Below are 12,037 nucleotides of genomic sequence, written 5' to 3'. Positions count from 1 at the left end.
ATCATTGTCTCCTTGGAATCTTGCATACTGTCTGTTATGTATGTTTGCTAATAAAATGGAAAAACCCAAAATCCCAAACCTACCAATGTTTTATGCATGACTTAAAATGGAATTATTTTGATATTGAAACTTCTTCACAGAGTTAAACCTGGCCAATGCATAGCATAGCTTTAGTAATGGTTTGGTTTTTAAATCAGACCTAGAATGTTTTTCCTTAAGTAAAAAGAAGAGAAAAAAGGTGTTCTTTATGCAGGAATTTTTTTTTAAAAAATTCCCAGGTATTTGTCTTCAAAAATAGGCCTAACATGATAATCACAGTAATGATCTGGAATCAAGCATATGCTGATTTACTGAAGCAATATTAAATACTTTGGGTATGAAATACATGTGTTTTCTAATTCTTCAAGTCTAGACATAGATTGAAAATTTGTATTCATGTGTGATGTGATAATAAGAAAGGGTAAAAGAATTATTCTACATGTCAAAGAAAACAAAATGCTTTCTGATGTTTTTATTCATGGAGACAGAATGAGGTATTAACAGTTGCATTGATTTTGTGTTTAGTGTAAGTCTGGTTGGTGAGATGCATTTAATAAAGATTAAAAGTTAAGAATCCCTAATCTATTAGATCAGAAAAATTTCTTAAAATGTGATTAGAAGTTAATCTTCTTCTAACTAGACAAATGCTTTGTAAAAAATAAAAACTGATTTTGTTCATTTTTTAATGTGAATGGTAAAGGAAATCTTGAATATTAATTCCATTTAAGTGGAAAACACCAAGCTAAGTTATTCTGGTTACACTTTGGTTGACTATACATAGTACTGAAACTTGCCAAGTTCTAAATCTTTATTTATGTTTATAGGCACAGAATCAAAAGTTTCTGTGGGAATTTTAAATATAAAACTTGAAATGTATCCACCACTCAATCAGACGTTATCTCAAGAAGTGGTGAATACACAGGTAATTCCTGGTTTCTCTTTGTATATTTGTTTTCATTGTAATATGTTTACCTGTTGATCCTAGAAAGTACTCCCTTTTTGAAATTGCCATGTATTTTTAAATTAGTATTCAAAGGTTAAAAAAGATTGAGAAAATGACAAGATTGTTTTTCTAGGGAAATCTGTGGTCTGCTTTGGTAAATGCAGTGAATATTTGAAATGAGCAGAATTTCAACATAAGAATTACAGAACTGAAGGAGATAAAGGAGTACCTCAGTGGGGTGGGGTTTGTGTTCATTTTGTAGACGTTTATTGAGAGATCGGTGTCTTGTTGTTTCTGTTCTGTGCTCAGCGGTTGGCACTTTTGGCAAGTTTGGAGAGGCTTTCTTCCCTGCTTCTGCTGTCAGGTCTCTGAGGAGCCACTTTCTTCTTGGTACTTGAAACCAGCAGGTTTCTCCACCCCTTCAAGGTGGGATGTACCACCCTTTTCTTGTTAGTCTTTGCATTGCAGGTCATGATACTCTGCTGCCTTGTGGCATGATCCTCCTTGACTGTATACTTCGGTCCTGAAATTGTGCTTTTACTCAGTCATACCCCTTCGTATTGTTCTTTTTGTGGTATCTTAGTTTTATTTACTTTTTATTATTATTTTTGCAATGTTGGGGATCAAACCCAGAGCCTTGCACATGCTAGGCAAGTGCTGTACCACTGAGCTTTTTGGGGTCTTGTTATTGGTTTTGGTTTCTCAGTTTTGCATTGCTAGCCCCTCTCCCCCCAGGTAAACAGCATCCTACTCTGCTTTCCTGAAACAGCTTCTTCAGTTCTGAACTCTCATCTTCCTTTAATCTCTGGCATCTGAGATTTGTGTTACATACACCTTAAACTACATAGTGGGAACTAACCTGATACTACTGGTAAATAAATAGAAATGTGTACATACACATACATTATGTATAAGTTTTACTTATATTACTTGTAAGTTTATATAATATATAAGGAAGTAAACACTTGGGTCCTATTTTCTTTTTAATATATTGACAAGCAGTGGGTTTTGTGTGTGCGTGTGCACCCATACTAGGAATTGAACCCCAGGCTTCTGGCATCTGTGTAGACACTCTACCACTGAGCTCCATCCCCAGTCCCAAGGGCTCTAATGTTTAACATTGTTTTATAAGCATTTCTCATGTTTCTGTTGTCATATTTGTTTGTTAATGACTGTATCGTAAGTTTATTCTCCCTATTTCTCATATATTTTAATAATTTCTCAGACTTTTTCTTTAAAATTGCAATTGTTAACATTTTCAGGTCAGAAATACTTACTGATCTTAAACAGATATTAAAAAAGGCCAGGCACTTTTCTAGATGCTGAAGATGCAGCAGTGCACAAGGCAGAGAGCTTGCTCTTTGGAGCCTAGATTCTGGTGAGAAGACAAATAATAAACATGAGTCCATAAGCAAAATACCAGATAGAAGATGTTAGGTGGAGAAATGTAACGGGTGAAATGTGCGATAAGCTATAGAGTGGATGCTGGGAGTGAGTGATTAGGGCAGGGAAAGGTCCAGCTGGCAAGAGCAGCACACTAGGCCAGAGCATTCCAGGCACGGGGAATAGTAGCTTCAAGCAAAAGTCCCTGACAGAAACAAAGGCCCTGTGTGGATGGGGCAAGAGAAGAAAATGAGATGGGTGCCAGGGTTTGGCAGCCCAGGCAGGTATTGTAAACAATAAATTGCATGTCTTGGGAGGAAAAAAGATCACTTTGACTATTGCCTGGAGACCAAATAGTATGGCTAGTCATAGAAACAAGGAAGTGTCCAGGCTCTTAAAAACGAGGCAAAGACAAAAATTGAGGCAAAAACCAGGGAAGAGAAGTGGATCTGTTATATATGCATTGTGGTAATCAAGGAGATGGAGTAGAAATTGAAAAAAAAAAAAATTGTTTTTTAAATTTTAAGCTTGCTTTGGAACGTCAGAAAACTGCAGAGAAAGAGCGGTTATTTCTTGTGTATGCCAAGCAATGGTGGAGAGAATATTTGCAAATTCGACCCTCACACAACTCACGGCTGGTGAAAATTTTTGCACAGGTAAATTATGTTAGATAAATTTCATTCCTGTATATGATATTTAGTATTATATATGTAAATTTTATTTAATTTGTACTTGTAAAATGCATGTATTCCAGATAAATGAAAGTTTATTTGTAAAACGCAATGCTGATTAGTGGCATAACACAATCTGTTTTATTTTGCTTTCAATTTTTTATTAGGCTTTTAAAACCCTTTCTGAATTTATTTGATGTAAAGTAGATGAATATTTTATTTAACCTGAACTCGACCCTTGCACAATACTTAGAAGTTAGATAATTAACCACTTGGATACTTTGCAATTTCTATGTAAGTGCAGCTCTTGTGTGCAGAACACAGGTTCAGGACATACATTATTTTCAGTTGGGTTTTAAAAAAATATTACATGCAGTAATTCTGAATAACCAAGATCTCTCAGTGACCCACTGAGGGCCAACTGCAGAATTCCAACAACAGATGCTTCTTGACTTATAATTGGGATTACATCCTGATAAACTAAAACCATCAGAAGTTGAAAATTTAATACATTTAACATACTGTACATCATAGCTTAGCAACACAGAGTGTCATTTGTTTACCCTTGTGGTCATGTGACTGATTGAGACCTGTGGCTACCTAGCATTGAGAGATGGTATCATACTGCATATTCCTAGTCTGGAACTCAAAGTTGAAAATACGAAGTATGGTTTCTACTGAATGCACTTAGCTTTCACACTATAATAAAGTGGAAAAATTGTTAAGTCAAATCATCCTAAGCCTAAGACTATCTGTATATATCTCTGTCTCTGTTTTTCCCGAATCTTAAGCCCATTTTCTCTTTAAGAAGCTATTATAGGGCTGGGGATATAGCTCAGTCAGTAAAGTGCTTGCCTTGCAAGCATAAGGCCCTGGGTTCGATCCCCAGCACCGCAAAAAAAAAAAAAAAAAAAAAAAGAAGCTATTATAAACCGTGTAGTGTGATTCTATATTTATTATAACTTTCGAGGAGCCATTCAAATATTTCACGTATGTTCAACTGCATGTAGATGCTTCTGTATATAAGTATAATGTGGTATTTTTTTTGACTTATTTCTCAGGTCCTAGCTTACCCTCTTCTTCCTGGATGTTGGTACAAATGAAAATGGTTCAGTTTCTAGATGGGGAACTTGGGAATGAGAGTCCCTGGTTGTCTAGTGGTGGGAATGAGGGAGATGGCTTCTGACTTCACAGAGACATTGTCAGTGCTTTAAATGACTGCGTAGGTAAGATAGTGCTGATATCATCACAAGGGCATGGAGAAACCAATCAAAATATAAGTAGCTTCCTGCTTTTTAGTCGAATTGCAGATTTTCACTCATGTGGAGTCTGGGACCAGAGAGGATTCAAGAAGTGGATCAGATAAATGACAGATCACAGAGAAAAGGCAGTGGACTAGGGGATGTAGCTCAGTAGTAGTAGCAATAGTTACCAGGCAACCCTGGAATTGATCCCCAACATCAGGGTGTGGGGAGATGGGGGGACAAGGAGGAGGAAGAAGTTGATATGCAGCTAAGGAAATTAAGGAACTGGAATTTTCTTTTAGAAAATATTGAACAGGGCTGGGGATATAGCTCAGTTGCTACGTAGAGTGCTTGCCTTGTAAGCACAAGGCCCTGGGTTCAATCCCCAGCACCACAAAAAAAAAAAAAAAAATTGAACAAATTTTCTACCTCTTAAAATTCATTGTCAAAAGAATTGAACCAGTAAGTTCATTTAATCTCATGATAATCATTTCAGATTGTCAAGTGGTCAGGTGTTCCCTGTCTTTGTAAACAGTGGGAATGAATAAGAAGTAGAGTCTTTCATAAGATCAAATGGCAACTCCTTGGTCCTGGCATAGTCAACATTAAATTGCATTTATGACTAGGTATTTGTGCTGTGTGCCACCTCTTTCTGTATATGTAGAGTAATTAAAGTGCCTGTTTTATTTAGTCCTAAGGTATTCCCAGTGCTTCTTCCCATATTTAACTGTCTGAAATTAAGGAAGAACAGTTATTTAAGGAAGTCAATCTAATTATTAATACCATAGTGTTGTGTTGTGTTTTGTTTTTGATTGAACCCAGGTGCACTTAACCACTGAACCACATCTCTAGCCCTTTTTATTTTATTTTGAGACAGGGTTTCACTGAGTTGCTTAGGGTCTTGCTGAGTTGCTGAGACTAGCTTCAGACTTGCCATCCTTTGGCCTCAGCTTCTTGAGTGATTGGGATTACAGACATTTACCACCATGCCCTGCTTAAAACCAGAGCTTTAAACTAGAAAATTATGCATGGCCGAACAAGAATTTATTCCTTCCAGGCCCAAGAGGAAATGAGTTTACAGCAGTATTAGGCAGTAGAGCTTTGCAGAGATGGCAGTGTTCTTTGTCTGCTTTGGGCTCTCCCAGCCTTGTATTGAGAACTCAGAATGTGACTAATGGAACTAAAACTGAAATTTAGTAATTAAAATTTAGAATGAAATTCTGGTGTTGTATTGCACAGTGGGTTGACTGTAGATAATAATAATGCACTGTAAGTTTTTAAAAGCTAGAATAAAGAATTTTGAATGTTTTCACCATAAAATTAGTAAATAAGATATATAGATAAGTATAATTTTTATGTATTGAAATTTTTTTTAAATCAATGAATTTAAAAATGGAAAAAACTTTCTTATTGGATAGTGCAGGTTGAGAAGTTGAAATTTTGAAATCTTCAAGAGAAATAATATATGGGGATTTATAGATAATATATTAAATATTGTTATAATGAAACATGATATATCTTGTATTCCAAGATGCTACCGTTGACGGCAGATAAATCTGTTGTTCAGGTACTTGCCCTTTTCTTTCCATTAGTGACTTTGTAAGAACAGGACTGTCCCACACAGGACTGGGTTCATTATTTTTACCTAACCAAAGATCTATGGACCCACCATGATTATTATATACTTGATAATCCTTTTGTTTCTTTTCTCCCTCACTAGCTAGTTTTAGTACAGTACAACACCAATTCATTTAAATGACATCTTTTGAAATTTTTAGTGGAAGAAATTTTAAATTAAGTTATAGAAATTGAACCTTAAGGCTAATAAGTTTTAAGAAAATGTTATAATTGCTTGAGGGTATCCTTTTAATGTTCTGCTTGTGATTTCAGGACTTAATATTCCCATACTACACTAATTAGTAATGCTGTATTAATGTAAAAGAAAACCAAATAATAGTTTTCCACTTTCCCCTAAAATTAGAATAATTTTGTTTTAAAAAATTGGTGGCAATAAGAGTTGAGAACTGTCAGAATGAGTGAAAATGATAAGTTGTTTTGTTCTGGATTGTGTAACAATTTATGATCAGATGTGTATAATAATCAAGTGTAAGGGATAGGTGAGCTTTTTTTCCTTGCTGAGGTGCAGGATTATTCTGGAGAAATGATGTCTTTGTGATGTAGAAAGATCAGCACTTCAGATCGTTGTAGACTGAGTTGGGTTTTGTCTCTGAGGAGCCCTGCCAGGGTCAAGAGTGGGAATGTAAATTGGTACAACCATTATGGAAAACAGTGTGGAGATTCCTCAGGAAACTTGGAATGGAACCACAATTTGGCCCAGCTATCCCACTCCTTGATTTATACCCAAAGGACTTAAAATCAGCATACTACAGAGATGCAACCTCATCAATGTTTATAGCAGCTCACTTCACAGTAGCTAAACTATGGAGCGTAGTTCACAATAAGGTGGCGGAGGTGGTCCTAGGGAAGAATAGAGTTAACTTTAGGTTAGGAAGAGTGGAGTGAAGGGCAAGGAAAGGGTTGTGGAGGCAGAAAGAAACAGGCATTATTACCTCCTGTACATGTATGACTGCATGACTGATATGATCCTGCAACGTGTACAATCAGAAAAATGAGAATTTATACTCCATTTATGTAAGATTAATCAAAATACCCAAATGCTTTCTTTCTACTGTCATATGTAAAACTAATTAGAATAAAATTTAAAAAAAAATTTTTTTTAAAAAGTGATAGGTCTCCAGACCTTGACCAGCCAGTTCTTTTTTATCACTGCGGCAGTAACTATGAAATTAAGGAATGTGTGTGCCTTGGTGATGTTAACTCCTCTCAGTCATGAGAGACTGTTACGCAGAGTAGTTACTTCCACAAGCATTAAGAGGTAGAATGAAAGGCATTTTCATAAAATGGTTTTTAAAATTGAACTTTCAGTTGACTTGGTTAACAAATGGCCATTTCCTGAGGATCTCTGAAGTGGGATGCTATAATGGAAACAAATTAGCAATAAGCTCTGATCATTGTTATATCAGCCAATCAGAGGAATTATTTGTTCTGTTAGGATACATATTAAATTCTGTTTGGTAATATGAAAGGGTCTTGCTAAGATGCTGAGGCTGGCTTTGAACTTATAATCCTCCTGTCTGAACATCCTTAGCCTATGGGATTACGGGTGTGCAGCGCCTTGCCCAGCTGTCATAGGCTTTGGAGCCAGACAGCTTAGGGTTTGATTCCTGACTGTTGTGTGTTAGATGTAGCTTCTCTTCTTTTATCCATGAAATGAAAATAATACAGATGAGAATTCAAGGAGATTATATGGACAGTTCTTAGCAGCATAGTGCTGGATTTAAGGTTAACAATAAATGGTATATAGAGTTATTTTATCTCACATTCATGTATTCTTAAAAAAAAAAAAAAAAAGATGTTAAAATTGGGGGATGATAATCTATCATTACAGATGATGTTCTCATCCTCTTCTTCCAGGATGAAAATGGAATAAATAGACCTGTCTGTTCCTACATTAAACCACTTCGAGCTGGCCGACTTCTGGATACTCCACGGCAGGCAGCAAGATTTGTTAATGTCCTTGGTTATGAACGAGCCCCTGTTATTGGAGGAGGAGGTAAACAGGAACAGTGGTGCACTCTGCTGGCCTTTCTCTGTAGAAACAAGGTATCATACACACATAGTAGAATTAAGTAGCAAGTACATCTTAGTTACTCTGAACTTAAAGTACACTTGTGAAAGAGTGACCTTAGGAAACAATGTACATACTGTTAACTTGAATGAGAAAATCTCATTCTTCCATTTGCCATAAACATTTCATTGTCTCAATACATACAGAAAGAAACTTAGCATCTTTGTTTTCTCACAGTTTCTTGTGTAACATTGTGATTTCTGCAAGGTAAGGATGTGTAAGTAGTAGTCAGAAACCAAGCTATAGAGTGAATTGGAGACTGCCTCATGACCAGAACTGTGGTCTTCTGGTACAATTCTTGTGTTAACTTTTACTCAGGTAATAATATATATTTTAAAACGGAAAATGGCAGTACAAAATGAATATGGGAAAAAAAACTTGGATTCCATTGTATTTTTGTTTAGTTTTAAACACAGTATGTGATTAAAGGTGTGTATAATTTGGTAATGTTAAAAATTTTTAATGACTCAATTTTAGGAAATAAACAGATTATGGGATGTCCCCTAGTCATCTGAACTCTAAAAATGATGATAACATAATGAACAAATAAGAGTATAACATTTAGTTCTATTGAAATAGGAAAAAAAGAGAACTTTCCTTCATCTGTTATTGTTTTGAAACAGTTTTACTTATTCTGAGGTTGAGTAAATAGTATGGTTATTCTAGGTAAAGCTCAATCTGTGGAAGAAAGATTTTTTTCTTTCTTCCATGGATTTGGATGATGTTGATAAGACAGTTAGAAAAATGATGCATGGGATTTTTGTTTGTCTTTGTTGTTGGTTTGTAGTGCTGGGGATTAAACCAAGAGGTGCTCTCCCCCTTGACTGTGTCCACAACCCTTTATTAAAGATAGTTAAAGAACATTTAACTTTACTTAGCAAAAAAAGATTTATTTCTAAGCTCTAGTTCCCAAAAGTTATGTTTATGGTCTTTCTAAAAATTTCAAATATAATAGAAATAATGTATTCATAATTATGTCTATAATTATTTTGTAAAGAAAATAATCACCTTTTTCTTTTGGTACCAGCGATTGAACCCAGAGGGTACTTTACCACTGAACCACATGCCCAGCGCCACCCCCCCACCCCCCCCACCCCCGCCTTTTTTTTTCTTTCTTTCTTCAGACAGGATCTGGCTAAGTTGCTTAGGGCCTTGCTGAGTTGCTGAGGCTGACTTTGAACTTGGGATCCTGTGCCTCAGCCTCCTGAGCTGCTGGGATTACAGGCGGGCATACACCACCATGCTAGCTTGACTGTTTTAATATTTAAAGGGAAAGTACATCGTAAAGGAGAAGCTTAAAAATTATTTAGTCTTTTATAAACAAAAGGCTTACAATAGTAAAGGTGAAACTTCAGAAACCTCTAATTCTTTTCCAAACTTACCATCTCTTTATATTTTGTTTTTTTTTTTTTTTTTTTTTTTTAGTAGATATGTTGCTTTTTCCATAAGTATAAATTTCCATAATTTCCACAATTATAACTATAAATAAAACTGTCTCGCTTTATAATTTAATTTTGTGCTATGATTTTTTTTTTTTTTAATGTTTGGTAGATTTTGTGATTTCCATCTTCTAATGGTCATTTCACATTTTCTTGAGTTCCAGTTGTAGGAACTGTTTCTTTTGGCCAACTTGTGCTTCCAGTTTTTTGATAATATGAATGAATTTTTAAAAATTACTGTAAATTTTGTTTTTATAACCAAACCTCGGGATAGAAAGTATGGATCTAAAAGGTTGTATGAAGTCAATTTTAATAACTATAAAATAGCACTTGTTTAGAATGCATAAGGCCCTTGGTTCCATCCCCAGCACCACAAAACAAAACAATGGGGAGCCACTACTTTAAAATTTCGAGGGGAAAGGAAGCATTCTTCCTTCTAACATTCGACTCGTTATTTTCAGGACTGGGGATGTAGCTCAGTGGTAGCTAGCGCTTGCCCACCAAGTGCATGGCCCTGGGTTCCATCCCCAGTACTACGGTAACAAAAAGTTTTTTTTACTTTGCATGTTACCTGTAGTATTTCAGTATACAAATACATATATTTACATAATTGTAGCCATATTGTTATTTTTATAGTTTTCCACAGAACATATTAAATATTTTCTATGTGCAGTCTTCATAATTTTTTTAAATTGTGAAATGAAACCATAGCAAAGAGAATTTGGAAAACGGGAAGAATGATGTATAACCTAACTTAATAATAGATTGTTGTCATTTTATTATTCTTTTCCCAGTTTTTCCTACATATGTATTTCCTTGAAATTATATACAGATGCCACAAATCATTGGTTTTTCCATTTATTTACATTTTCTGCTATATAATTTGTCAACTTGCTTATTCATGTCCTTTAGCTATTCATTTGTTAAAATCTTCCTAATTTGTATGAGTTCTTTGTAAACTTCTGAATCTAAGTGCCACCTTTTAAGTGTACATTATGACTATCATATCTGTGAGAACTTAATTTTTTAAATTAATTTATTTTGTGGCACCGGGGATCCTACTTAGTGTCTCATACATGCTAGGCAAGCACTGTACCATTGAGCCATGTTCCCAACCCCTGAACACTAACTTTGTAAAATAATTCAGGGGGGCTGGGATGGTGGCTCAGTGGTGGAGCACTTGCCTGACATGTGTGAGGCACTGGATTTGATCCTCAGTGCCACACACACACAAAAAAACTAAATTTAAAAAAAAGGTATAAAAATACATTCTGCAAAAAATAAAATAATTTAGGCCCTTCCAAAATTAGTATATTTCCCTCCATTCTTGCAATTTAATACTGAACTAATGATTGAAAAAGAAAAAAATTGTTAAAAATTTTGATTGTAATAGTGCAACAAATATTAAAATGAGGCAACAATATAAAGAAAGTACTTTTAATTCATTCTATCCTCTAGGGTGACTGTGAAGATCATGCTAACCTTCTGTGCAGCCTCCTTCTTGGATATGGGTTAGAAGCCTTTGTCTGTGTTGGGACTAAGGCAAAAGCAGTACCTCATGCATGGGTTATGACTTGTGGAACTGATGGAACCATCACTTTTTGGGAGAGTTTAACAGGACACAGGTGAGTCAACTCCATTTACAGGGATTTTAAAATGAAGGTATCAGTATTTTTAATTAGTTGATTTTTGTGGTGTTTGGGATCAATCCCAGGGCCTCAAACACATTAGGCAAGCACTGTACCTCTGAGCTGCATCCCCAGCCCTAAATATTTTAAAATACTAGTTTTTGTTTATATTGATGGTTCATGTTTATAATTTTAGTTTTTAGAAACTTTTTGGAGACTGTAAGAAATTATTTCAATTATGGCAGCTAAGTAAAAACTCCTTGAAAGTCTGTGCCCCTAAAAAGAAGTCTTTCCTGACATAATACTGTTAAAAAACAAATCATAGTGACTTTTTTTTTTGGTAGCAAGGATTCAACTCAGGAGCACCCAACCACTGAGCCACATCCCCAGCCTTATTTTGTATTTTATTTAGAGACAGGGTCTCACTGAGTTCCTTAGTGCTTTTGCTGAGTCTGGCTTTGGACTTGTAATCCTCCTGCCTCAACCTCCTGAGCCCTGGGATTACCTCACCCAGCTCATAGTGACTTTTACTTTTATATAATTGGCACAATTTTTTTCTGACAATCATACCTAGATCTGAAAATAAGTTCAATGGACTTTTTTTTTTTTTTTTTTTTATATCTGGCATTTATATTTTTATTTCATTGTACAATTACCAGAATTTGTTATGGTCTGTTAAAGTACTTTTAGTATTTACAATTAGGGTTTTTTTCAGTTTTTGGTTTAAAAAAGTCAAGCACTCCCTCTTTTCTGGAACATTCTCTACTTAGCTTCTATCCTTCTTCCTTTCTGGATGGTCTTTCTCTGTTTCCCTCATCTCATCTTTATTTATTTGTTTTAAGTTTTTTTAGTTGTAGATGGACACACTACCTTTATTTATTTTATGTGATGCTAAGGATTGAACCCAGTGCCTCACATGTACTAGGCAAGAGCTCTACCACTGAGCTACAACCCCAGCCCCGTCATCTCATCTTTAAGTGC

The 12,037-nt window shown here is 35.3% G+C and overlaps 1 protein-coding gene across 2 annotated transcripts in view; it reads left to right on the top strand.

Annotated features, from left to right (window-relative positions):
* Positions 1-12,037, top strand: part of Cep76 (centrosomal protein 76) — a 32,040-nt gene that overhangs the window by 4,822 nt on the left and 15,181 nt on the right. For both annotated transcript variants that reach the window (XM_047527030.1, XM_047527029.1), the window contains exons 6-9: positions 864-961; positions 2,893-3,021; positions 7,776-7,964; positions 10,887-11,053. In XM_047527030.1, the coding sequence (XP_047382986.1) occupies positions 864-961; positions 2,893-3,021; positions 7,776-7,964; positions 10,887-11,053 (583 nt within the window). The remainder of the gene's footprint in view (positions 1-863; positions 962-2,892; positions 3,022-7,775; positions 7,965-10,886; positions 11,054-12,037) is intronic.

This window comes from Sciurus carolinensis, chromosome 15 (genome assembly GCF_902686445.1).
Source record: "Sciurus carolinensis chromosome 15, mSciCar1.2, whole genome shotgun sequence".
In the NCBI taxonomy this organism is placed as follows: domain Eukaryota; kingdom Metazoa; phylum Chordata; class Mammalia; order Rodentia; family Sciuridae; genus Sciurus; species Sciurus carolinensis.
The sequence above is the reverse complement of the archived record's forward strand: the minus strand, read 5'-3'. Positions and strand labels throughout refer to the sequence as shown.